Source organism: Channa argus, chromosome 11 (assembly GCF_033026475.1).
Source record: "Channa argus isolate prfri chromosome 11, Channa argus male v1.0, whole genome shotgun sequence".
NCBI lineage: Eukaryota > Metazoa > Chordata > Actinopteri > Anabantiformes > Channidae > Channa > Channa argus.
The window spans coordinates 586,511-613,351 of NC_090207.1; the positions used below are offsets into that span (position 1 = coordinate 586,511).

At 39.9% G+C, this 26,841-nt stretch overlaps 1 protein-coding gene across 4 annotated transcripts; it reads right to left on the minus strand.

Annotated features, from left to right (window-relative positions):
- Positions 1 to 3,803: 3,803 nt before the first annotated feature.
- LOC137135821 (phosphatidylinositol 3-kinase regulatory subunit alpha-like) lies at positions 3,804 to 26,621 on the minus strand. 4 transcript variants are annotated; one of them, XM_067520437.1, is made up of 17 exons: positions 26,412 to 26,621; positions 24,374 to 24,571; positions 20,828 to 20,957; positions 18,219 to 18,311; positions 17,364 to 17,435; positions 17,088 to 17,204; positions 16,771 to 16,969; positions 14,382 to 14,464; positions 9,408 to 9,513; positions 8,407 to 8,505; positions 7,262 to 7,442; positions 7,055 to 7,180; positions 6,825 to 6,967; positions 6,406 to 6,582; positions 6,241 to 6,315; positions 5,980 to 6,150; positions 3,804 to 5,664 (listed from the first exon to the last, which is right to left on the minus strand). In XM_067520437.1, exons 3-17 carry the CDS (start codon positions 20,904 to 20,906, stop codon positions 5,475 to 5,477), a joined length of 1,911 nt encoding a protein of 636 aa, XP_067376538.1. In that variant the 5' UTR covers positions 20,907 to 20,957; positions 24,374 to 24,571; positions 26,412 to 26,621; the 3' UTR covers positions 3,804 to 5,474. The 4 variants fall into 4 exon arrangements, with proteins under 4 accessions (XP_067376538.1, XP_067376536.1, XP_067376537.1 ...); XM_067520435.1 differs by having other exon boundaries at positions 24,077 to 24,571; XM_067520436.1 differs by lacking the exon at positions 26,412 to 26,621 and adding an exon at positions 26,156 to 26,330 and having other exon boundaries at positions 24,077 to 24,571.
- Positions 26,622 to 26,841: the final 220 nt, after the last annotated feature.

A 26,841-nucleotide genomic window follows, 5' to 3' on the forward strand; every position in this document is an offset into this window, starting at 1 on the left:
AACTGCTACAGTGATGAGACTAATTCACTAAAGCATCTGATGACGGTTTTGTGGACAAAATGTTTGTACTTTTTCCTGATTGGTTTGCTTTAAAATTCTCTAGGAGCAAGCAGTTTTCACCTGGGATACGTTTGGCTGTAAAACAATTCCCTGCTCTTTAAGATGAACAACAATGATTTGTCATCTACAAACATGTTCACCTGTAGAAAGTTTAGTTTTATGCAGATTTGTTGTCTACATAACATTTTTTATAAGAACTAGCTAAAGCTGCTGCCATCACTCTTTAAAATAAAGCCTGAAAGAGTCAATTTCTACTGATGACAGAAGAAAATCTGCATCCAACTTCAGCAGACATTAAATTTTTTCCCTTATCAATTACATGAAATAAAGTTTATTAAAATTAATTTAGACTATAGTTGAAACTAAAGAACCTTTAGGTTTTCTTCCGTTGGTATGTTTTGTATGGTAATAACTGAGTGTCAGCTGATTAGAAATGTCCAGAGAGGAAAGGTCTGCCATTTTTTCCCCCCGTACTTTACTTTAAATTAACTTTTGAAAAATGTCTGAAGCTTTGAGACTTGGAAAGGTCACAAGATTCAGATGAGGGACAGTTGACCTGGTTGGACGACTGCAACTGTCACAGCCATCAAACAACTGTCAGTCCTTCAAAAATGAGCATAGAAGAATAAAAGTAGTAAAACCAGTTTCTATGTCGTCTCACGGGGAAACCCATGCTGCAACATTCCACACATTACACTACGACTAAATTACATGATCACGTCATGTTATTTCAAATGACTTTAGAAAAATGACACCATCATTTAAGGGGGTTTCAACAGAAAACAATGAAAATAATACGAAAAAAAAGTTTCCTTTCAGACATGGACGTCCAAGTCTCCATTCTTGTTATTGACAACGGCTCCAGCATTAGCAAAGCTGGTTTTGCTGGAGACGAAGGCCCCCGTGCTGTCTTCCTATCCATTGTTGGACATAACCAGGTACAACATGGAGACGATGGGCGTATCAGGAGCTACAAATGCAGAATAAGCCTATAAAAACAGTTTTCTGACTGAAGCTGCCTTTGTGCCACATTGTATCACATTGTAATTTGAACAATTACAATGTAAGAAGTGATCAGGAAATGTGCAAACATAAGGATGTTAACAGGAAGCAAAACCCCCAGTTGCAGAAAAGTTGGGACTTTTTAAAAATCTGTTAAGCACTAAAATTTGTTTCTGAGAGTTTGTTCATTCGCCTTCACCTCTGCCAAAAGTTAGAAAGACAACATTTATGTTTCTGTTTTTTTTTTTTCATGAAACAACTTTTGCAGTTGCTCAGTTTAATTTTGAAAATATGAAAATATTTGTTTTACACTCAAAAACAGTGTTCTGGAGCATTTTAAAATGAGCAGGTTAAGAGGGGAGGAGATCATGACTGGGTATAAGTGAAGCATTCACCAAACGTTCTGCCTCTGCAAACAAACAGGTTGTGGTTTGTGGGAGAATCTTCCGTCATTTCAGCAGCTCTCATCTTCACTGTCAAACCAACATCCTGTCCTGCAGATCTGGCACCACCAACCAATGGTTTAGATGACTAACTTTGGAGCAGGAGATGATGCTCCCACCACGTCTAAGTTAGCCTTGTTTTCTGTGCTCAGAATATTTGTGCAACACCAACATTAAAACTCTGAACTCCAGCTGATCACAAGATCATGGGTGACATCAAGGAGAAGCTCTGCTTCGTGGGTCTGCACTTTGAGCCAGAGATGCACAAAGCAGCTTCCTCCTCAGCCCTGGAGAAGAGCTACAAGCTTCCTGATTTACAGGTCATCACCATTGGCAACGAGAGGTTCCGCTCCCCCGAGGTGCTCGTCCAGCCCTCATTTCTTGGTTTGTTAGCTGCATCAACACTGACTGAATCACTAAAGTAAAACTAACACGATGCAGAGAAAACCTCACCACAAATCTTTTAATTGTTAAATGCTTTATGGCCTTTAAGAAGCCAGTGTGGATGTGGCTGGTTCAGGTCTTCATCTCTCACGTTTTCTCCAATTCTTTGGTTAACAGTGTAGCTTTTCGAAACGGGGCTGGTTTGTGTCCAGACATCCGCCATAAAAACGGTGCCAAATCAACATGCAGACAAATGATCCACTGTTGCGACGCTGAAATTACAGGATAAGCAAAAGCAAAAAATAAGTGACTAAAGAAAATTCTGAAGCTTCTAAAAATCCATGATGTGACAGTTTCTTTAGCAGTTCTTCCTAAAGTTGGTTAAGTTTTAATTGTACTGGAATCTTTTAGATAATGTTGTAAATATTATGTGAGGACTGGAGTCGGCTGGTGTCGACAGTATTCTGAAGTGTGATGCGAGCGTAATGAGCTGTACGCCAACATCCAGCTGGGGGCGGGGGGACACCTTGTTCCATGGCTCAGAAGGAGTTGGTGGCCTTGGCCCCAACATCAAAGAAAGTCATGCAGTTAGAGGACGACTGCATTAATTTGGCTACAACAGACCTGTGGAAAACACCATTTGATTTAACCAATGTGGTTCTGCTGCCTCAAAGTAAAATCGCATGTTTAACTTCTCAAAAACTTTAAACGATAAGTTTCTTCATTCAATCAGGTATTAAATGAACCTGTTGTCTCTCTTTAGCTGCAGATCATCATTCTCCCAGATGGGAAAAACAGGCTCCATCATGGCCTCATTGGCTTCTTTCCAGGAGATGTGGAAGTTTTTTTAGGGGCTATTTCCTTGATTACAAGTTGATTTCTACCAGGTTTCTGTAAATGGTCCAAGAACCTTTTGTACCACCGATCTAACCACAACAATAAGGCAACATTATCAATCAGCGGACGACAATCTTTAGTTGTAGCCTCAGCTAGATGATACCATCAGGTTCATTTCTGCCAAACAATAACACAAAATGAGGGAGGGGATGGATATCACACACACACACACAAATAAAGGAGGGTTATGGATAAGTCATCTTTTACCTTTGGATTCTGCAGATTCTGTTGATCTTTAAACAAAACAGACGTTTGATGATGTAAGTATAAAGGTCTTAGTTTTATTCATCAGTTCCCAAACATTTAACTCTTTGACTTCTTATTGTCTAATATTACACGTTTTGGTTCATCAGTTTGGTTTTAATTTGACATGTATTGAATTGTTTCTTCTCTAACAGAATATAAACAATTGTTACAGAAAAAAGAAGAAAAAAAAAACTTCTTACTTAATTCCAAATCAATCCAAAGGTAGAACAAGCTAAACCTCAAATAAGAGACTGTAACCATGGATACAGAAAGTTCCATGTCCTGAACCTGGTTTCTATTAAAACAAGTCATAAAAATTAAAAGAAAGAAATAATCCATATAGACATATGTTTCAGTTGAGCTGCTTGTCGTCCATGAAGCTCTCAGAAATGTTTCGATGCAAACATCAAAGTGAGTTCTTAGGACTTGTGCCGACAGGAATTTAGTGAAAACAAGGAATAAGGGAATCATCTGTCCACTGTGCAGATATTAAACAAATGCTAAAATGACGAATGGTCACTCTAAAAAAAAAAAAAAAAAAAAAAACAACAGGTGGTGGAAAAATACTGGTGGGTTTTCTTTTGGGGGGGTGGGGGCAGGGTGAAATGCAGGGTGGAGTTCTTTTTTTTCCCCCCTTCCCCTCTCAAGGTATAAAATCTGGGTTGATCACCCTCATTTTTAACCTTATTCAGAGTCACTCACAGTGTTTCCAAACACAAAAAACAAAACCAATGTCTCTCTGTGGATTCTCCTCCATTTTCTATCATCACCATCATCATCATCATCATCAGGTTGTAGGTTCAGAGTCCGGTCCAGTTCTGGATCACAAGTTCAGTGTCAAGTTAATGAGGACTTTACACCAGACGACCTCAGTTCAGCTCCACTAACTCTGCTAAAGAGCAGATCAGCTCTGACCTCTGACCTTTCAGTACCATGTTTCTCCACAGACAGAAGAGCGGGGACATTAAACTGGAGCTTGTGAGTCAAATTCACACGGGACACAACAGCCCTGAAGCCTCACGTTTCAAACGTGCACATGAAGCCAAGCTGTAGAACTAGGTTTAATCAATGTTGCAGAAAACCTCAGACGTTCAGGGGATAAAGTAACAGGCCATTCACAAATTACACACATCACTTTTCACAAGTCAAAAGCAGAGAATTACTGGGTTTTCTGCAGTAAATTAGAAACGTCTGCTCTAATGAGCACTAGGCCACAGCAACTGAAAAATGTTAAAGTTAATCATTAATGTCTGAGCTTACGGATGTCTTCATCTGAATGGAACGTTTCTCTGTTGTCACGTAACAGGCAAAGCTTGTATTTAATGTATCTAATAACTGCTGAAAGGATGCAGGACTGATACTGCAAAGCTCAATAACTCAGATGGTGACGGAGAAGTTTCTCCCATCTCTGAAAATCTGCACGTTCGGTTGTAGTGAAGCTTAAAAGCAGCAAACAAACAAAAAGCTGAACTTTCCCATGTGATCGTGACCTGGAGTGGCAAGTCCATCTCTGATGACAGTATAGTGCAGCACAGGTGACAGGTGAGCAGCATCCCTACCTGTGCGACTGCAGGGACTTAGTTTTGCTTTTTTCAGTTTTGATTCTCAAAGGAAGTTAAAGTATTTGAGCCAGGGTCGCAGTCTATGTAGCATGGAACCAAACCTGAATCATTAAAAGTGGAAGGTAAACTGTGCAGCACTGCATATGAAGCAATTTGGGCAGAAGATTGATTATTAATATCATCGGTCAAGTCACGACACTTTAGCTGCATCATTCTACACGGAGCTGAACCACAAACTTAGCTGCCATGAAAGTTGCAGCTAAACATTTGTGAATTGAGTTAAATACCACAGATGCTAAACAACCTCCTGCTGTTGCTCAGCGTTCGGCTGACAGCACTGTCTGCAGCTCAGTGGAACTTCTGATTCATGACGCGATTGTATAATAAAACTTCAGATGTTTTTCACATGACAGTCAAAACACGGGTCCTGCAGGTAAAACACGGCTCGTGTCGGCTGCTCTGCAAAGAAGTGAATCGTTTACTCCTCTGTTGATGTGTAGAAGTGTACTGAGGAAAAAAGCACTAATAATGTTGAGTGTTTATGAAAATGAAACATATAGTATGAACCAGTGATCACTGAACCCAAAAAAAATAATGATGCATCAGTCCGACGAGTCGACCTGGAGGTGACGTGTTGTGTTCATAATGAACAGAAATGATAAAAACGTTCCATTCACCCAGTTTTTGATCCACTGATCTGCACCAAGATCTTTGCTGCAGTTCAACAGATGTGACTTCTCACCTTCTGCTCCGTCTGTTAAAATGACTGCACAGAACTTTGATTGTGAGGTGTGACGACTGCTCTACTTCTGGTTTGGTGATCCGGTGGCCACGTGTGTGCAAACTATAACAGTGCGTGTATCGGGAGGAAGCCAGCGGGTCACCGTCTCTGTTGGCTGTAGACAGGGAAGGCCAGCGTAACATTGAGCGAGTCATTGTGTTGGACCAGCGAGGTGTGCTGGTAGTGCAGCACCAGCTCCTTCAGGGAGCCGTACAGGTTGTAGGGTTCCGCAAAACCATAACCGGTGCTCGTCTTGTTGATGACGCAGTGTTTCACCTCCCCGTCCACACTGAGAGAGGAAGAGAGGGAGACAGAGACACGAAGATGAAATTACACAGACAGGAAAGGAGTGAACAGGAATGAAAATGGACAGAAAAATATAAAAATGCAGATTCTCTTCTGCAGCCTCACTCACAACATTCCAATAAAACCTGGTGAAGATCTGATTAAGATCAAAGAAACAACCTGCCAACATCAATAAACCTTTCGAGCTCCTGAGATGAAACTGTGCGAATATGTCCTCAGAGTCAGGGGAAGCTCAAAAACAGCACGAGCTGTTGAGACGCCCGGCTGGACAGGTAACAGACAACACGTGAAGACTTACACCACAGAGCAGGCGTAGCAACCTGGTTTGCTGCTGTCTCGGACCAGGAAGGTGCCGTCTCTCTTCCCTCTGAGCAGAGCCTCGGCCTGACTGCGGTTGATGTTTCCCAGACGCCACAGGCGCTCGTCATGGTGAGGAAGGTCCTCCTCATCCTCGACCATGCTGTATTCGCTGTGGCAAAAACCAAACACACACACAGAGCACGTGTTAGAGAGTGACACACTGTAGGGATGTCAGCAATATTCTATACATCAGACTTACTCCTCTGTGGTTTCGTTCTTCAGACCGAGCCACTCGTTCAGTTTCCTCTGACGTACTCCTTTCTGGGTCAACCACCTGAAACACACACAAACCCCAAGTGTCAGTATAACATGTTGGACCACACAGCTTTGATTTGGTCTGTGTGTGTGTCTCAATGGGGCGTACAAGAGATACTGGTCCCTGGTCTTGCGGAGTTGGATCAGGTCTGGTTTGATGCTGTTCATCTTCTTGTCAATCTCTCTGTAGTCAGCAGCCTGCTTCTTCAGATCCACCTCCAGGTGAAGCTTGCTGTCCACAATCTCGCTAATCCGAGACTTCAGCTTGTCATAGTTGTCCATGATTCTGAGACACAGATGGTTTTAGAAACACTTAAATTTCGTGACCCAACTCAAGTTCACAAGCTCCAAATTTAGATGTGCCAGAACCCAGAAAACATTTTTTTCGCTAAACTTTCTGCTTCTAACCAAATTTTCCAGCAAGCGGTTCTTTCCTGCGTGCTCTGTTGCTGTAGCAACAAGGCCACCCTTATGTGTGTGTGCGTGCACTTTAAAGATTTAATCACAGTTGCCGTGGCAACACCCTACCTCTGAATCTCCTTTTCGTTGCCCTCTCGACGAAACTTCTCGATGTACTCTTTGCTGAAGCGCTCCTGAGTCTGACACTGCTCCTCAAAGATCTTTATGGTCTCATTAAAGGCCTCGATGGCCGTCCGTTTCATCTGGATCTCCTGAGGGACGAAAGAAAAGAGGACAGAGGAGTTAGAGACACATGTTGGTAACTCCTCAGAGTAGCAGAGTACTGTACTCCGGTGTACCTGTGATGTTCTGGTGTACTCCTCGTACAGCCTGTCATATTCTCTGTTCTTCTCCTGGTACTGCAGGTGATACTCATGCAGCTTCTTCCCCACAGCTTCGATACTGTCCTCCTTCACCACCTGGTCCTAAACACCACCACAACATCAGACAACCAGTCTTCTGTACTGAAAAGCTAAATCAGCTGATCATCAGCCTGTGTCACAGACCTGCTGGTGTTTGGAGACTGGGTAGAGCAGCTTCACATCCAGTTTGGGGTTGTACTGGGCCAGAGACTCATGGCGGTAATGGTTAATAAGCTCCACCACTGAACTGAAGGTCAAAGGGTCAGAGAAGCCATATTTTCCCTCCCGGTGGAAAATCTTTATCAGCTTGTTGTTGCCTCCTTTCCTGCAGGTGAATATTCACAGATTAAACCAAAGCAGTGACCAACATCAATGTTAATCTGATCTAAACTGGTTTCCAGCAATCTGCACTTTTATCTAAAAGGGACGAGGAGTCTGCAGATTAAATCAGCACTGTACTACAACCATCTCTGAAAATGCTTCACCTTGCAGATAAAACTGTGGTTTGATGACCAGCAAATTCTTTTACTTTCTTCTACCAAGATGATAGAGGTGATAAAACACAGGCTGTAAGGGTAAAGTGTTTGACCTCTTCTGTTAAATGTGCTCAGAGTGTTGAATAACCCGGAGCTACCAAGCACTTTGCCTGATGCCATAAAGACTGGGAGTGCAGTAGTCAAGTTTCATGTACAGTCAGATGCAGCAGGAAAAAAAAGCATTGGGAGGGTCAGTTATGATGCAAAACAGTCATTTTGGTGATGGAGATTTGTGTAGGAGTCAAAGAGAAGTCACTGTCGAAAATACCAAAGAGGTTTTAAATGTGCGGCGAGAAGGAGAAAGACTTTTGTGTTGCTTTAATGAGGGAGCATTCAGAATGTAATCTCAATAATGCAGGGGGGGTGAAGCTGGAGGGAACTGTTGATTTAATGTCGATGTACAGCTGAATGTCGTCATGGTGATCATTTAATGAATTAGGCTCCTCTTATTTTAAAAAACATAAGTAACCTGAAGAAAGCAGCGTTTGACAGCAGCGGAACAAATGATGATTAGCTGATTATAGGATCCTACTGAGTGATTGCTGAAACTGAATTAGACATTAAATAAGCATTTTATTTCACTATAATCAGAGACCATTGCAGTCTTCAGATTTACTTGACCTTTTGGTTCATCCTGCTCTCGCAGATTCAGTGTTTTTTGAATCAACTTGACTATAATCACCTGCCCTTTTTTACTGCACATGTGTAATTATGTGTAATTTGTGTGTGATTAATGTGTTTGAGTCAGGTCACCTCAGAGTCAGAGTGTAATCTCCGTGCATCTTGGTGGAGGCGTCTCGGACCAGAAACGTACCATCAGCTGTGTCTCTCAGCTTCTCGTTCACCTCCTCCCTACAAACACATACACAGACCAAAATTAATACATCACTCTCTGAATACCATTCATCTCATTTAGCATCTGTAGCCATTTTGTGGAGCCTCGTTACCTGGAAGGTGTGAAACTAAACTGTTTTTTTCTTTGTTCTTTGTATTGAAAGCTAATCCTGTTCATAAAATGCTGGTCTCTGCTATATTTGTTTTGGCAGACACGTAAGTGTCTGTTGTAAAATAATTTGTGGGTTTGTCTACCTCACAACTCCAGTCGTCAGGTGTTTGCTTCTTCTAGACTGTCAGAAACTACAAATCTGTGACAATTGGTGGAAACAGCTTTAAAGTGTAAACTGTCCAGTTTTTTAAATTCTTAGTCTCTGCGTGTGTCCCCACAACTATTTTGACCAGCAGTGTCTGCCAGCGTCCACTTCACTCACTGTTTTACATGTAGGAAGAGAACCAGCCACTCAATACATACAGACATTGACAACTTGAGCAGTATGATTTGTATGTTGCTGTCCTCAAACACACCATTCAATTACGCCCTCCGGCCCTGCTCAGTGAGGAGGAGAGCAGCAGTGAATGAAGAGAGGAAGCTGCGTCACCGTGGAGAAATGAGTAACCCGGGATTAAAATGTCATTTTCTGATTGGTTCACAGTGTTTACATTCTAAAACACAGTCACACAAGCCTGCAAGGTGTGAGTGTCTGTGTGGCCTGTGGTCAGAGACACACAAGACAAGAAACTACATGCACGTTTACAATGCAGAGCAGTGACATTAGCTCTGGCAATACAAGTAATTTTGTGTCCACATTCAATGCATTTTATTAGAAATGTAGGTTTGCTGCTGAAAATCCCATTCACATAGAAAAAATGCACATTAAGAAAGCTTTGGGGTGGATGTGTGGGTCTTTGGGGGTTACCTGGAAATATCTCCCCAGTACCACTCGGCATCCTGCAGAGCTATGCTGTTGTTGAAGCTACTGGAAGCTGCAGGAGTTGAGGACCTCACCGGTTTAGGGGGTAAAGCTGAAATAAAGAGAGAGGAAAGGAAATTTAAAATGTGATTCAGGCTAATGAGCACTAGGCCACAGCAACTGAAAAATGTTAGTGTTAAAGTTAATCATTAATGTCTGAGCTTACGGATGTCTTCATCTGAATGGAACGTTTCTCTGTTCTCACGTAACAGGCAAAGCTTGTATTTAATGTATCTAATAACTGCCAATGCCAATTTTTAGGTTTGATCATGTTTTGATGACCTCCACCTTGCTAAGCCACAGTAATAAGATTTATCCCTCATCTTAATAATTGCCTAAAGACAAAATGCTGACAGTACACTGTCCACTGTGAAGATGGAGATTCCAACTTGATACAAGGGACTCAGACTGCAGAGGCCTTGTCTCATCCCTAGCTTGCTCTTTCAGTGCAGGCATGTTAGGAAAGGATCCCCTCCGTCTGTATGAACAGGTGGACTGAAAACACTGAGTGTACACATGGTTAAACGTATTACAAGCTCTGCTTCTTTTCTAAGTTGAAATTAGATAATTCAGATAAGTGTTTTTTTTATCTAAAGTTCACAATACAGCAACTAACCATTGTTTCCATTCTTATTGTCAAACTAATATTTAAGTGTGTCAAACATCATAATGTTGTGAACAGTTTTCAGAGCTGAAAATGTGGATAAATTCTTATTTTATCTAAAGCAACAATACAAAACCAATAAATATTTCAAATCCTTAGATTTGAAAAATTGACTTCATAAGAAAGAAAGAAAATTATTCTCAGTTTGTAACATTGATTTCCTCTACACTGTGTGTGCTGGAAATTGAAGTGATGGCTGTTGATGGCTGATGCTATGACTGTTTATTGGCGCAGATTGTTGCACATCACTGTCTGAATATTGGCTCAACTGTTCAAACTGGAATTTTTATTTGACAAACGATCCAGACTAAATATATTTGTCAACAATTAAGAGACACCAAAGTGTGTTTTCTGAATCACTGGGGTCTTACGGCGTCAATCTCTACATTAGTAAAACACATTTTGATTTACATGACAGAAAGACATAACGGGCAGCGATTTTCAGTCTGAAAAATGAATGTAGGTCAATTCTGATGCTTAAAGGATTCACACCAAAATTTCAGAAAAAAAATATATCTTGAGTGAGCTAAACGACCCAACTGGTTTGTGTGACGCATATGTTTGGTTTGGGGAGGAGTGAGCGTTGGTCTTTTGGTTATAACGTGATTCTCTGTGTAGTTTCGTAAAGACATTCACAAGCCTCTTGGACAAGCACAAGTCCAGCTTAAGGCACATTAATTTACACATATGTGAAGGTTTAATAAAATGTCTATTAACTGTACAAAACCATGACAGAATATAGAGCTGATCAAAACATCATTTTACACACAACAGCTCAGTGTCTCAGGACAACAAGCATCTTTTCAGTACTGAGCAAACTGCCTCCAGGTGTTGCTCTCCTAACAGGATCAGGTCTGAGCTCCTACCTGGGCTCTGCATGTTAATGTAGCAGAGAATCTTCTCCCGTCCTCTCACCATATCTACCTCGGCCCTGCCTCCCTCCTCTCGCTCCATGTCAGCGTCTAAGCCTTCACACACATCCAGAGAGCTTCAGAGGTGAAATAGAACAAGGATCCATTTTTTTCCTGGATCCCATCATCACCTGCCCTCAGCAAAGTGATCCAATCCGGCCTCGAAAAAATTGACGTCATCTCAAAAAGCAAACAAGTCTGTGCTACGTTCCCATCTGGGCTCTAATGTTGGGTCTTGGACTATCCCCTCATTTCTAATATTAACTTGTCTGCACTGAAGTGAAAGCTGCAGAATTTTCTATTTTACATTTTTCTCTTTGAACCTGCAGGCAGCTCTCTCACATTTTCACCTCTGCTGATACTCCTCCACATAGAGGGAAAAAAAAAAAAGTCCCTTTGCATTAATCCGATATCTGCATTGTCTTCATGTTCTGCACATTTTAAACAACGCAACTTCATCTCTGCCCGTCTCCCCTCGGTCTTTCAGCCTCAGTTCAAAGCTCAGGAGAGCAGCTTGGAGATGTGTGACATCACCGCTGCCCCCAGCCAATCCCGTGATGGCAGCGATATCACCGAGGCAACACACCCCTCTCCTCCTCCCTCTCTTCCTCTGCTGCATTCTTTACTCTGTGGATGGATGATGTCATCTTTTTAGCTGCTGCACAGCCTGACGGATCAATACACAACCTGATCGACACACAGACTCTTTAACAGACCAACTAACTCGTCAATCCATTTACTGATATACACCGTAACTAACCAGCTGACAGATCAACATGTTGACCTACCGACTGACAGTGACTGAACACACCAAACAACTGACTGATCAATACACTGACTGACCAAACTACAATATTAAGTTAGGGATATTTGACTTTTGGGAGAAATTTATGGAAAACAAAGTAGGTTTTCATTCTACAGTGATATTATATCGTGAAAATAGGGCATTTAATTAGAAGCATGCAATGATAATTTCTTTATCTCAAACTATTTATTAAAACACAAGCTAACAACAGTGGTTGTTATTACACAACAAAAAATGTCAATGCCTCAATAACTTGTCAAATGTTAGGAGTCGTCTTGGTCATGATGTCAAAATGTGAACAGCATGAAGAAGAGGACTGTTTCCTTCGACTATTGCTCTTAAAAGTTTAGAGAAGGTCAAATTAAGTTCACCTGTAAAGGTTATAATGCATCCTCAAATTTTAGCAGAAGGCTGAATATCCCTAACGTTTTTGTGTGTAATGTACAACTGACAAAGTGAGTGACTGATCATCACAGTGACCAATACACCAACTGAAAGACTGAGCAATACACTGACCACAGGAGTCTGTATTGGTTAAGTTATATGTACATCTTGGTGGTGTGGGTACAGCTTCCTAGGCAGTAGGAGTTTTATTGAAAAGCAGAGCAGCTCATGTTTTCTTCAATAATTGAAGCTTTTTCACCACTTTAATAAAGATAAACCACAGTACTTAACCACCTTTCCTAATATAAAGCAGCCATGGCTTGAAGATCTGTGACTGCCAGGATTCAACACCTTTTAGACAGATGTCTGAAGAAATCCAAAATGTGTTAATCCATATTTCCACATCTGTCTGTAGCACAAACAGCACAGGGTAATACATATGTGAGTAAGGGAGGTAAGGACATGCATGACCTAAAATCATAAGCTCACAAGCCTGTGAGAAATCAACATGGGGACTAATGATCCGCTGTGGCGACCCCACGCTGAACTTACGCGATGGCCAACAGGACAAAACAAACAACATTACTTCATAAATAAGTAAATTCCTGCAGCTATGAAAGCAAACAGAACAGACACATACCGAGTCAACTGATGTGGCTTGTCTGTATGGTGAAAGCAGACAAATCTATGCCAACAATTTAAAACAGTTGGGGATATTTGAACCAAACCTTTCCCCTTCTGGCATTTTTTCTAATATTCTGAAGTGTGATTCAACAGAGTTGCGAGATTTTAACTTTGCATATTTGTGATACATACACATGGGAAACTTCAGAATGTCAGGACAAATGGTGATGAATCCAAAGACTGATCAGTTGACAGTGACACAGATGTGTTTGCTTGACAGACAGGTGAAATCTACACTGGTGATATTTGGCTGTATTTGATTGGCATGTACACAACTTTCTGAAACAATCCCACAATCCAATGCTCCCTAATGCTGCATGTTGTGTGACAAACAGTGCTGAAGCAACGTGACAATGGTCAGCAATTGTCCAAAATGTCAACTGACTGCTCACTAGTGTACTTTATTCTGTAAAGTGCCTTGAGATTACTGCAGTTAATTGGCGCAATATAAATAAAGTTAAATTGAATTATTGAGTGAACATTATATATGGAGTAGGGAAATGAGCTAACAGGGTGTGATTTGATTCTTAATACATGCAGTGAAAAGACACAGACAGAACACTTATGAGAGACACTCTCATCCCGATCTGCCTTTCCCAGCTCCAATAATAATAAACTAAATAATAAACCCCAACATGTTGTGCTCAGTCTGACAGTCATAGTTATCCAATTAAAATAAATGAGAAGCTTAACTTGAAACAGATATCGTTGCTCTTCCCTGACTGCTCACTAGGAGCCTCACTGGAAAAACATGTTTGCTGTCTGTTCTCCAGATTCAGATGTGTTGGAGAACATTTCTATTTAGAAAAAAAAAATGTGGAAAAATGTTGTACAATTAATTCCACAACTACATGACCACTAACATCATTTGAACACTAAAACCGGGTACTATTTGTATATCAACAACAATACTGTGTGTACTGGACATATGTACTAGACATGTTGATCTATTAAACTTCTCAAAACCACCTATCTTAATGTACAGTCTAAAAACGGACAGTTGAGCAGTGTTAAATAAATCAAAAACTATACGGCTAAAAAAATTAACTACATTATCAATCGGGGCAGGCGATATTGAAATACAAATACATTTCATTTTTGTATTTATATATATTTTCTGTTTTGTTCTTGTCTCTCTCCATAAACTCATCTTAGGAAAGATGTGACGAACATCTGACATTTCATCACACTCAGCAACAGCTGGGACATGTGACAGTGACATACATACTGCGTGATGCTGCTGTGATGCTATTAGAGGAAGTGAAACCCATCATTGAGGAGTAGCTGTAGATGAAGTCACATCCAGCTGATCAACACACAACCTGCTGTCTTATGAAAAGTCTCAAGCTTTCTTTCAATCTTGTTCTTTTTAATAAAATAGTGCTATAAACTAACACATTCAGATGAAACTGCCTGTTAAAGCAGGTGAATCTGTCTTCACCACCATGTGGAGAGTCATAAGTGTGTGTTACCTGGTGCAGCCTGGTTCATGTTGAGCTCACTGCTTATCAAAACCTCCAGGACCTGAACCAGAGGATCCAGACTGCAGTCAGACCTGCACAGAAATGGAGCCCTATTCATCAACATTACACATACACAGACATTAAAGGGCAATGACAACTATTCCTCACACAGGGACCTGGTTATTCTGTCAGTTTTGTTTTCAGTGTCTTAGAAAAATGTATGAAGTCACTGACTGAAAATAAATCACCCTAGAAAAACATTCATCAGACCAAAAACTATTCGAGGCTTGAAGAATCTGCAGAATGCAAAAAGGTTTGTACAAGAAAATGGTCAAAAGCTACAATTTTAGTTTTTTTGTTTCCATCCTGCTTAAAACTTTGACCATATGTACATTAAGAATAATCTACCAGGGACATTTAAACAGAACCTTATTTTGCATTTCAAAAAAATAAATAATAAATTGTTTTCTAATGGGAACCACTTTGCTCTCAAGCTCTACAGTTCCACACTTATTTCACAAGCACAAATTCTGACGTAGTTTGAGTCTTTTATTTTGTGATTTAAAGGTTTCTTGCACATTTCAGCTATATGAAGAATAAGATAAGCCATCTTTACCATTTAGGCCAAAATGAGTGAGAGAAGACTTTGTTTCTCTGTGGCCAATAAATATCATTGTGAATTGTTTGACCTCATGTTCACCTGTTTCAATGAGGGTCTTTGCAATTGTATGATGTTGCTCTTGGATTACGTGTTCAGAAAAATAAAACCCGATTACACAAAATAAGGAGATCATTTCAGATTTGACCAAACAAAGTAAACGTTGTACAGTGCATCCAGAAATATTCACACATTTTGTTATGTTACAGCCTTATTTCAAAATGAATTCACTTAATTTTCCTCGAAGTTCTACAAACAATCCCCTATGATGACAACATGAAAGAAGTTTTTTGGAAATCTTTGCAAATTTATTGAAAAAATAAATATAAATTAAAAAAAAAAATCACACGTACATAAGTATTCACCTCCTTTGTTTAATACTTTGTTGAAGCACCTTTAGCACCAATTACAGCCTCAAGTCTTTTGGAGTATGATGCTACAAGCTTGGAACAATGATTGATGGGTAGTTTCTTCCATTCTTCTTTGCAGTACCTCTCCAAGCTCCATCAGGTTTGATGGGGAGCATCGATGCACAGCCATTTTCAGATCTCTCCATAGATGTTCAATCGGGTTCCAGTCTTGGCACTGGGCCACTCAAAGACATTCACAGAGATGTCCCGTAGCCACTCCTTTGTTATCTGGGCTGTGTGCTTAGGGTCGTTATCCTGTTGAAAGATGGCCAGTTCCTGCCACTGAAAAACATCCCCACAGCATGATGCTGCCACAACCGTGCTTTACTGTAGGGATGGTATTGGCCAGGTGGGGAGCAGCGCCTGGTTTCCTCCACACATGACACTTGGCATTCAGGTCAAAGAGTTCAATCTCTGTTTCATAAGACCAGAGAATTTTGTTTGTCATGGTCTGAAAGTCTTTAAGGTGGGCTGTCATGTGCCTTTTTACTGAGGAGTGGTTTCCGTATGCCCACTCTACTATAAAGGACTGACTGGTGGATTGCTGCAGAGATAGTTCTTCTGGAAAGTTCTTCTCTCTCCACAGAAATGCAGGAGCTCTTTCAGAGTGACCTTCTCTCTTGATCGCTCATTTTGGCCCCTTTAGGAAGAGTCCTTCTGGTTCCAAACTTCTTCCATTTACAAATGATGGAGGCCACTGTGCTTATTGGGACCTTCAATGCTGGTACAGAAAAGTTTCTGCACCGCACTTGTTTCTGAGGTCTACAGACAATTCCTTGGACTTCATCTCTTGGTTTGTGCTTGACATGCACTGTTAACTGTGGGATCTTATACAGACAGGTGTATGCTTTTTCAAATTATGTTCAATCAACCGAATTTCCCACTGACGGGCTACAGTCAAGTTGTAGAAACAAAGGATGATCAGTGGATACAGGATGCACCAGAGCTCAATTTCGAATGACAAAGGCTGTGAATACTTAGGTACATGAGAATATTTCATTTCTACTTTCATATTGTCATCACAGGGTATTGTTTTTAGAATTGTGAGGAATCTCAGAATTTTAATTTGATCCATTTTGGAATAAGGCTGTAACATCAAATGTAGAAAATGTTAAGCCGTAATTTCTGGATGCACTCTATGTCTTTCTACTGATGTGTCTTTTACTGCACAAAGGTGAAATTGTCACCATTTTACAGAAAAGCCACAGAAATGGGTTTGTTTCTAACAATTCATCATTAGCTCCAAGAAGAGAGAGTTACATTATATCACCTTATATGGTTCAGCATAACAGCTGCTGCCATTAGCTGTATGTGTATGTTAGCTACTGACCCTGCAGTCTGTCTGAACAGCAATGGACTGAAGCTCTCAGCCAAGTTTCGGGGGTTCAGATAGTTCCTGGGGCAGTGCAGACAGAGCCGGGCCAAGTGTCGGACCACGCTGAGCAGGGTAAGGCCATACTGGGCAGGGCAGGCCGTTGAGCTCGCCACTCCCCGCAGCACCTGGGCACATTCCTCCAGGTCTCGAACCTCTACAGATAGAAATAGGAGGACAGAACTGTGAGCAAACATTAAGTTGACTATGAAAAAATCTAAATTATTTTAGAAACATTGGGAAAAGATGAGTCTTGGGGTCTAGTTTCTGCTGACCTTGCACTGCGTGGATCATGTCACCCTGCAGCACAGTGGGGAGGACAGGACCGGGGAGATCCTGGAGGAAGCGGACCACCCCATCACACAGGGTTAAAACATCCAGTTGCTCAAGGTCTGAAAACAAACATTTCAGCTTATTATGGGTTCATCACTTATATTCACTGTTGCTCTCTAAAAACCTACATGGACTGTTCTGCTACAGTCCATCTTGTGTTTAGTGATCTACAAACAATATGAGTCCAACATGTCTGACATTAGAGGGCAACTCCTCACCCGCATCGGCCACCTGCCGGGTGTCCAAACCTCCTCCACTCATACTGCGATACACACTGGGGCTTTCCATACCTGCAAACCAGACACGAGTAACACATGCACATAAACAAATGCCAACACTGCCAGAAAATAATAGAAGCTGTGTATTTAATCACATTCTACAGTTCAGGCGTTAAGTGTTTTAATACCCATTTAGTTGCACAGAATCTAAGAATCAAAGTTGAAAGAAGGTTGAAACTGTTGCCGTATGGGCTGGTCGAAGGTCTTTGCAGAGGAAAGATTCACCTGTAGCTTTTTTGACTTGTGTTTTTGTCATTTAGGTGTGATACTGCAAGTTTGTACCATTTGTGAATTAATTACTAAAGAACGTAGCAAGAAGGTTCAATTAAAAAACATTTCTGAAAACTTGTGAAATGTACAGTAAGTCCATCCATCTTAGTAAAATCAGAACAGTATCTTGAATTAAATCATCTGAAAATAAAGATATAGAAAAACAGGACTATTACTGTGACCAAGCATCAAATTTCAACTTTCATCAGAGAGTGTCTGCTGTTGTGCTACTGAAGAAGTAGTTCAGAAGATCTAACACTAGAAGTGCTTGAAATATTAACGCGTGAACAAAAGCAGGTACACTGCATAGGATTGTAAATGATTAAAAGCTGGTCATTGAGCTTATTTACACAGATTTTCAACCAGCTGATGTGTTTAACTAACCAGATGAAAGGTGTCCACGGGAAAGACTGAACTGCCCAGGAGACAAGTTCCACTTTTTGTGTTCCTCTCACACAGTTCAGGAAAAGCAGAACCTGCCACACATCATCATGTATGTACTGTTTATGTTTAGATCTTTGGTACCTTTGGTTTCTATGGCTTCCATCAGTCTACTCAGAAGGGGAGGGGCCGTGTCTGGGGGTCCAAACTGCTCTGGCAGGTCTGGCAACAAAAAGCCTAAACACAACAACAAAAATAAGACCATCTAAAAAAAAATCTTTTGAAGCTCCACATGTGCAGAGGATGAATAAAGAAGAGGGAAAAACAAAACCGGAAACCTTGTTATAAATAGTTCACCACAATGTTTTAGCATCTTGACTGCAGTGTGAGCATGCACAGTATTTTACACTGCCTGACCTGTAAACAGGAGGCAAGTTTTGCCCCCCTCATTGATTTTAAACAGGGTGGACCAAACATTAGAACCACCACTTAAAATAATGCACTGCAGTACTAACTGTCATTTCTCAGTTTTTAACATTGCAATAGTTGGCAGGGCTCCTGTGTTGGACTACATTAGATTGTACAGGTGTAACTCAAAGTGGCCAGTGAGTGGATATTTCTTCTGGACTGGACAATTTTTGAGAATGAGAAAAAGATCACACATTGGTCTAAACTGAAATTGCACAAAACAAAAACAACCATCAGAATGTGCAACAGAGAGTGACGTTACAACTGCCATCAGAACAACATGGACATGAAAAGGGGTTTATGTAAGACAGAACTCATTAGAATAAAACAAAATGTTTACATTTTTACACAAAAAGTTTACAGCAAGTAAAACAGGTTCAGGAAGCAACAGCCTCACCAGCTGCTCCGCTTGGTAAAAGCAGCAGGAAGGAGCAGCTCAGTAAAACAGAAAGGTAACAAAGACAACAACAACCAGGGCACCAGCTTTTTCAACACAGTGTAAATCACACACACATCCTGTGTTGGTAGCAGCTGAGTTCTGTTTAGTCAGCAACCACAGCCTGATTAAACAGCAGCTCCGTATGTGTGTGTGTGTGTGTGTGTGTGTGTGTGTGTGTGTGTGTGTGTGTGTGTGTGTGTGTGTTCCCCAAGCTTTAAACATACACAGTCTGAGCTTTTCTAAAATGTGTTTTCCATCCTCATGGTTCAAGTTCAGAGTGTCCATAAAGGACGTGTGTCTGATGTGGTTGCATGTGTTTTTGTACAGAAAGCTTCTGGTGAGGAAGCAGCTAAAGGAAACCGAACAGCGTGAGTCAGAGTGACACATTTTCAGGCTGAAAACAGAGACTAAGCGAAAGAAAAAATATGGACACAATGAATCGCAACAACTTAGAAAAACTAGAAATGTGTAGTAGCTGTGAGAGGCTGTAGAGAGACACCATCTCTCACACACACACACACACACACACACACACACTAGGTTTAAATCAATGTTGATTAAATGAGTTTGTGGCTTGTGGGCTCAGCTGATGATAGATGTAAAATTAATCTGAGTTACTGTATTGACCACAGTAACGGTTTTATTTACTCTGTGATATGAGCTACTTTGGAAAGGTTCCCCTTGTTTTATTACTGAAAATTCTGGTCAGCTGCTTTGTTTACGTGGTTTTATTCATTGTTAGAGAAGGTAATGTTGTTTGCTGCGTGATGTGCCTTATTGAAAATGACACCAAAGAACAAGTGCATTTTTTTAGTTGCTACAACTCGAGCTGTACAGTTTGAGGGGAGTTTCCAGATGTTTCAACAGTTACAGTCCCCTAAAATATTTAAAAACTAAAAAAAACTGTAGATCAAAGTATATGAAAATAAAAATTACAAGATTGTATTTACACTTTTTGAAGACAAAAATTAACCAGGACAACCAAGTTTTCAAACCTAGAAATATTCAATTTATCATTTTAAAATTATGTCAATCAATGTCTTCCGGTTCAGCCCTTCAGGGTTCTGCACGTTGATTTGCCATAAGTCTTTATGCCGGATACCTTTCCTGCTGCCACCCTGCCATTTCTATTTTTATTTATTTATTTATTTTTGGCACCCACTATTTTAAAATTATATAATATGAATTAACAGTAGACAAAAACTAAGTATGCAAAATAATAATAATAATGAAAGCAATTAACCTGCACTTTCAATCAATTGAATCTTTAATTCCAGGTCACGTTTGATGGAATTCAGAATAATAGCTTTAAATTTCTTATACTGGGTGCAGTGCACAGACCTTCCTAACAAATTTGTAAGAAAAAAATGAATCTCAGATTTCAACCTATAAAATGTGATTAAACCAAGTAAAATTAACACTTGTTAAAACACGGGGTGAGTGGTTAGTTGCATGTTCTGCCCGTGTTTGCGTAGGTGTCCTCCGGGTGCTCCGGTTTCCCCAGCCATTACACAAAAACATTTGTCAGGGAAAAGTTCTGGTTGACCCAAAGTGGTGGCAGTTGCAGTGGCTCAGGACTAACCCTTCATCTGAAGCAATTTCAATGTACATCTTGTATGTGTAATGATAAAATAAAGCACTTTACTTTACAAATGAAAATGAATATGATGCAAGCCCATCAGTAAACAGTGGTGGCCTCAGGCTGTCTGAGGGGTTTAAAAAAATTTAAGGGCATTAGCAGAGACCAATGGCACATGACCAGTTAAATCTTACATCATTTTAGCGTATTTGCTCTACTGTAGAGGCACATAAAGAGATTTTTACTGCAGTGGAGCTGGGTACTCACCCTCTGACTCTGAGTCGGCCCTTGCAGATGCTGCAGATGGAGGTCTGGGTGGGCGAGGCTTTGGTGTAGGGGGGGACATCCTCTTTCTGCCAACAAACTCTACGTACGTCCCCGGAAAGTCACCTTTCTCCTGTTGGCCACAGAGGGAAAAGTTCAGACTTCTTGCTGCTTTTTGGTAGCTTAGCTCAACAGGTTAGGTTTCATAATGTTCTCATGGTCTCAACCTTACCTAATCCTAACCAGTTACCTCTGTCTACTCAGTGACTGAAAATTAGAGTGTGCTGTGTAAAATTATACCCATCTGCAACCATAATCACTTCAAGTCTTAACTCAAAAACCTTTGAAATAGCTTATGGAGTTCCCCATGGATCAATCCTAGGACCACTACTTTATACCTCTAGGTGGTGTTGCCTGAAGGGAGATTCCACATCTCCTTAGTTATGCTCACACTCAGTTTTATGTGCCTGTTTCTCCTGATGACACTGGACCATCTGCTGCCCTTTTAAAATGTACTTTAGACCTTGGTGCCTGGGTGTCATAGAAGTTCATGCAACTCAGCCACAACAAACCAGAGATTTTAGTTATTGGATCAAAGGCTCAGTGAGAGAAATTGGCAACAAAATTTACTTCTTAGACCATCCACAAGCCAAGAAAACTTGGTGTCAATTCAGAACGGAACTTTACAAACTCATGTGGGCTCTGTCATCAAATCTGCTTTTTAATACCTTCAAGAATATTGCTAAAGTACAGTTGTTTTAATTTCTGAGTGACACAGAGACTGGACTATTTTAATGCTCTTCTCTCGTCGACCCAAATCCTTAATACTCCAGTTACAGTTGTTTCAGAACTTTGCTGCCTGAGTTCTGACAAGAACCAGAAGGAGAGAACACATTAAACTGTATTGATTTTAAAGTTCTTTTACTTTTTTAAAGCACCCTTATGGTTCTTGCACCAGTCTACTTGTCTGACATGCTTCCAGTGTATGAACCAGTCCGTGCTCTCACATCCTCTGATACACAAACAAAAATCTTTGGTGAGTTTAGTGTTTATTCAGAGCAGTTTGAACAGCCTCAGGATCTCACTACAACAGAAATTGTTGAGGTTTTTAAACACAAACTTTTAGCTCATCTTTTTAGCCTGACTTTTTATATTTTAAATGCAATACTCATTTATTAAAGACAGTGAGTGAACTGAAAATACAAAACTGAAAATACTGATCTAAACTGTCAATCATCCTGCCAACTGGACTTGCCAAGCAGCATTTCAAATAAAGAATACACAGGGTGAAGCAGAAAGCAGAATGTGCATGTGTGGCAAACTGTGGAGGACTTTATTCTTTGCCGGTTAAGAGAAGAGTGTCAAAGATGATATCAGTTCCCATGTGTAATATTTTTAGTGCACAACTGAAGGAACTTGTGAAATGATAAGATCAGTGCTGAGAGTCAACACAAACTGCCTTAGATACAGCCATAATATAAAACCTTCAGAATCATTTTGAGAGAAGGGTGCGGGCTCAGTTGTTCCACTGACCAAACAGGTGAATTTCCTGCATTATGCACATTCCAGCCAGTTATTCTGTCAAAAACAATTATGGCATCAACTGCGGAGGGATGTTGAAAAGAAGAAAAATAAATTAAGAAAAACATGGACAAAGCACAGATTTATGGTGAGAAATGTGGACAGCATGTCTACACAGGAATACGAAGGTAAAATAAGTTTAGAAAACAAAAGAACTTTAGGTAACGTTCTAGTTAATAAATATAACCCTCGTAGGTCAGTGACAAATATTAAACGTGGTAAAAATATTCTTCAGAAGCATTAGTTTGACTGATTAAAACTTTAGCACAGCAGCATATAGACTGTTTAAATTCCCACTAAGACACAAAGAGAGCACATAGCTCTTCATTGAGGTAACTTCTTTATTTTGCTCTAAATGTGCACCTGACATGCATTTAACTTCATATGTAAAGAATTACATCAATTACCCCACCCACCCCCACACCCACACAGTTTGTTCAACTTCTAACACTTCACATCTGGAAGGCAGAGATAAAATTTCAACAAACATAAAAAGAGCTCGGGGCCCATATTTACTACTAATACTCGTAACTGCACAAACATTCTCAGAATGATGCAATTTTGGACTTATTTTTATTTTTTTTGGAGTAAGAGCAATTTATAAACATTCTTAACTTTGGAAAACATTCCCATCTCCACCTCAACTCAGGGGAGCTCCAGAGCCTTAGTAACCAGTGAGACAGACGTGCAGATTCTCTAGGAGAGATGTTGGTAATATTCAATAACATGAAGCTCATTAAAAAAGGTATTGTTTGGACTATTTATTGACACCTCTTCTAGGAAGTGCACTTGCTCTGTAAAAAAAAAAAAAAGAACATGTACACGTTCTTTTTGTTTGTTTGAACAATGCTGTGAACACTCTGTACCACAGAAACAGTTGTAAAAGGGATGATGTAGCTGATTTGTGTATGTCACAACAGACACCGTCTGCCATAGAAGTGAATGTGCTCCCATAGCTGCACACAAAATGAGCAGATTGATTGTCTTCTCCACTACGCATTAACCTAATACATATTAAAAAGAAAAACAAGACCCTTAACTGCCATTGTTGGGGTCACTGACTACAATGCCTATTAATATATACAACAAGCGCCAAAGAGAAAATTATGTATTATGTAATTATGATATATCTTTATATATCTTTATAATCTTGACTTTATTCTGTAAAGTGCCCTGAGATGACTTTGTTGTGAATTGGCGCTATATAAATAAAGTTGAATTGAATTGAATTGAATTGAATTGACAGCTTTTCATGGGACTTCGGAGGCAAACTACACAATTCAGATGCAATCACACTATGTGGATCATAGTGAGAGTGAACTTCATAGATAACTTATGTACTAACATGAGTTACAGATTAACTTTCAGCACAATTCCCAGGGGTGATCCTGAGAGTTTTTATTAAATATTTGCCCAGATCAGCATGTAAACAAAATAACAGTTTACACATCGCAAACAACTTATAAGTAAACACTGCATTTAAGAAACATTTGGAAAACAAAGCTATTAATGCAAAGATCAATATGAAAAACAAAACAATATTGACTCTCTAATATTGACTCTATTTTTGCAGTATTTTTACATAACTTGTGATAACTGTCTCAATGTTATGCACTTTTACAGTAAATAAATCTAAACACTAAACTTAAAATAAACAGTGTGGCCTCCTACCTGTGTGGTCTCATTGAAGCCCGGCAGCCAACCGATCTCTGACGGTCGCTCTTCGGCTCCATTGGCACAACCAAGAGCCAGCAATGCTCCTTTACTGACAAGCAGAATATCTCCAACGTGCAGATCGATATCCTCCTCCCGCTCCTTCTTGTAGTCGTACAGCGCTCGGTACTGAAAACCCTCTGAGCTCATCCTGACGTGTGCTGCTGTCAGCTGAGTATGGCTTTACAATAACTAACAAAAACAGCTCTGAAGAATATATATTTTTTTTAAAAAATGTATAAAAATAAGATTTACTTATTTCCTGAGAAGGATCTGATGTGGAGACTCTATGTAAATATGGCGTTTTCATCTGCCTCCCCCGTCTCCATCTCTACTAATGTCCTGTCATCCCTCCAGGCCGAGCCAAAGCCGCTCACTCAAAGCATCCTCGCCGTTCATGAACAGGAGTCTCAGCAAAGGTGGAGGCCACATCTGGGGAGTCAACAGATCAACCTTGGGGATGAGAGGAGGTTAAAGTTTAATGCCAAGAAGCAGGAGGAAATGGGTTTCTGCAGCAGCAGCAGCAGCCTAAACGTTTTCAATTTTAGACTTGAACCTTTGACCAAGATACAAACAAGTATTAAACATCAGCCATGAAGATGTTAGAAAATGAGGCCTAAAGAACAAAACTGAATATCTACATGAAATAAATAAATCCATTTAGAAAACAGGACAATTTAAAATCAATATTTTCTGATTAACTGTTAAATGGACCATCATGTAATTTACTAGAGATATTCAATGTTCCAAGAGCATAAAATCATGCTGAAGCTGACGATCCTACAGTTCTATCGAACTTCATGTCAGCCACACAACTGAACAGCATGAATTCTTATGCTTTCTTATAATTGCCTTTGCAAAATCCAATATTCAATTTACTCAGAGTCATGAGTGTGAACGGATTAACAAATCACTAACAAAGATGTATAAATTTAAGTTGAGCAACAAAAATTGGTTGTTTTACAAATTCATGTTTATTAAAAAAATTATGTTATGCTAATATCTAATAACTACTGTTATCCTTCTCCTTTAAAAACACAAGAATCTGTCTTATTAAATAAAGTAATTTTTTTTATAGTCCATCACACTAGTATGATTTTCTTTTACTTGGTGAATTTAGTATGCAGTAACAGAAAATTAATTTAAATCAAACCATTTTTGAAATTTGTCTTAGTAAATCTGCAAATCTGGTTTAAATAATAAATCAGTAATGTTGATCTGACCCAACATTTGATGTCCTCTTTTATGATACGATCACGTTCAGTGTGGTACAGCAGACACTGAGCCATAGATAAATGCTAAAAACAGAGGTTTCCTGTCTCTTAACAGTTAGGTTCATGTCAAAAACACTGGGTTTCCCCCAGGAAGTTGTTCAGATGGTACACAGTGAAAATCATGGGGTCGAATGCATCTGATGTGACATTTAGTTTGTAGATTAGACTTAAATTTTGTTTTGATTTCAAGTTTTAAACGTTTCTTCATGTCTAACATTAGCAGCGAGCTGTGTTCCTTTCTGCTGAATCAGCCTTTCTTTGATCAAACCAGCAAGAAAACATTGTCTTATTTGAAACACAAGATCTACAACTAAACACCGTTTCCTAGAAGTGGACAATTGATTAAATATTGTAATTTGAAGGTCTTTGGAGCTAATCTGCATCTCACTGTTGTGGTTTTGCATGTCATCGACGTGGATTTGCGTCTATCCGCAGTAGTTTTGAGTCCCTTTTGCGGCTTTTCATCGCTTCACACTCGTGAGTGTGTGTGGAATATCTTTATGGCAGACATATGCTAATAAATCAGCCCAGATCACATTAATCGATGAGTAATATTACTGGTAGTTACCGTATACAGTGGAAATCACTGACATTTGAACGTTTTTCCTCTACCAGTTAACAAAAGCAGCATGACTGAAAATCTGCCGAATTACTTGATGTGCTAAAATATAATAAACATTGAAAGAAGATTATTTACTGTTACACTCGATGAACACAAAAGTTAATCACAGAACGACGGCGTGTATTAACAGATGTTACTAACCTGATCAAGATTCCAGCTCACAGCCTCAAACTACACTGACATATGTTAGTCCCAGTCTACAACTGCTAAAGTGTATATTTAATCTTATATCTAATCTTATATTTAATCTATATTTAAGCACACAAACACACACAATGTACAGAACGATATCACAAAAGGAAGAGACATGAAGCAGACGGAATCGCTCCAGGAAACGACAATGAACATCGTTACCAGCTTAGCTAGCTAGCATGTCTCAGTCGCCCCTAGCGCTCACCTTTTGATTTTCACCAACAAAATCCGTCGGCAGAGCAAACAGCGAGCGCCATGATGGACCAGTGAACACACACGACGCGCAGATATTGTACTAAACCGAAATAACCCGTTAATGTATCAATTAGTTCCAAGATAAGGGCAGTCGTGGTTGATCCGTCTGAATTTTAGCAATGAGTCTAGCGTCAAGTTCCCGTTGATCCAACAAAGTTCCGGTATGGGCTGTCAAAATAAAGGACTTTTTTCGCATAAAAAATTCATTACAATTAATAAATGAACAATTCTGATCAAAATTAAACGCAACTCGCTAGTTAAGATAAGTATACAACTTGTACTAGTTATGTAATTCAAAGGCAGTTAAAATTTGAAGTGCATTATCAGTATCAAGACATCTGATTGACAAGTTCCGATTAATGTCAAAATAAAAGAACTAG

Excerpts from the sequence above, each read along its gene's own strand:
- LOC137135821 (XM_067520435.1), bottom strand. The coding sequence starts at position 24,268 with ATGAGCTCAGAGGGTTTTCAGTACCGAGCGCTGTACGACTACAAGAAG. Across the intron at positions 8,506-9,407 it reads TACTGGGGAGATATTTCCAG|GGAGGAGGTGAACGAGAAGC; the intron begins GTAACCCCCAAA and ends ATGTGTTTGTAG. Across the intron at positions 6,968-7,054 it reads AGTACACCAGAACATCACAG|GAGATCCAGATGAAACGGAC; the intron begins GTACACCGGAGT and ends TTCGTCCCTCAG.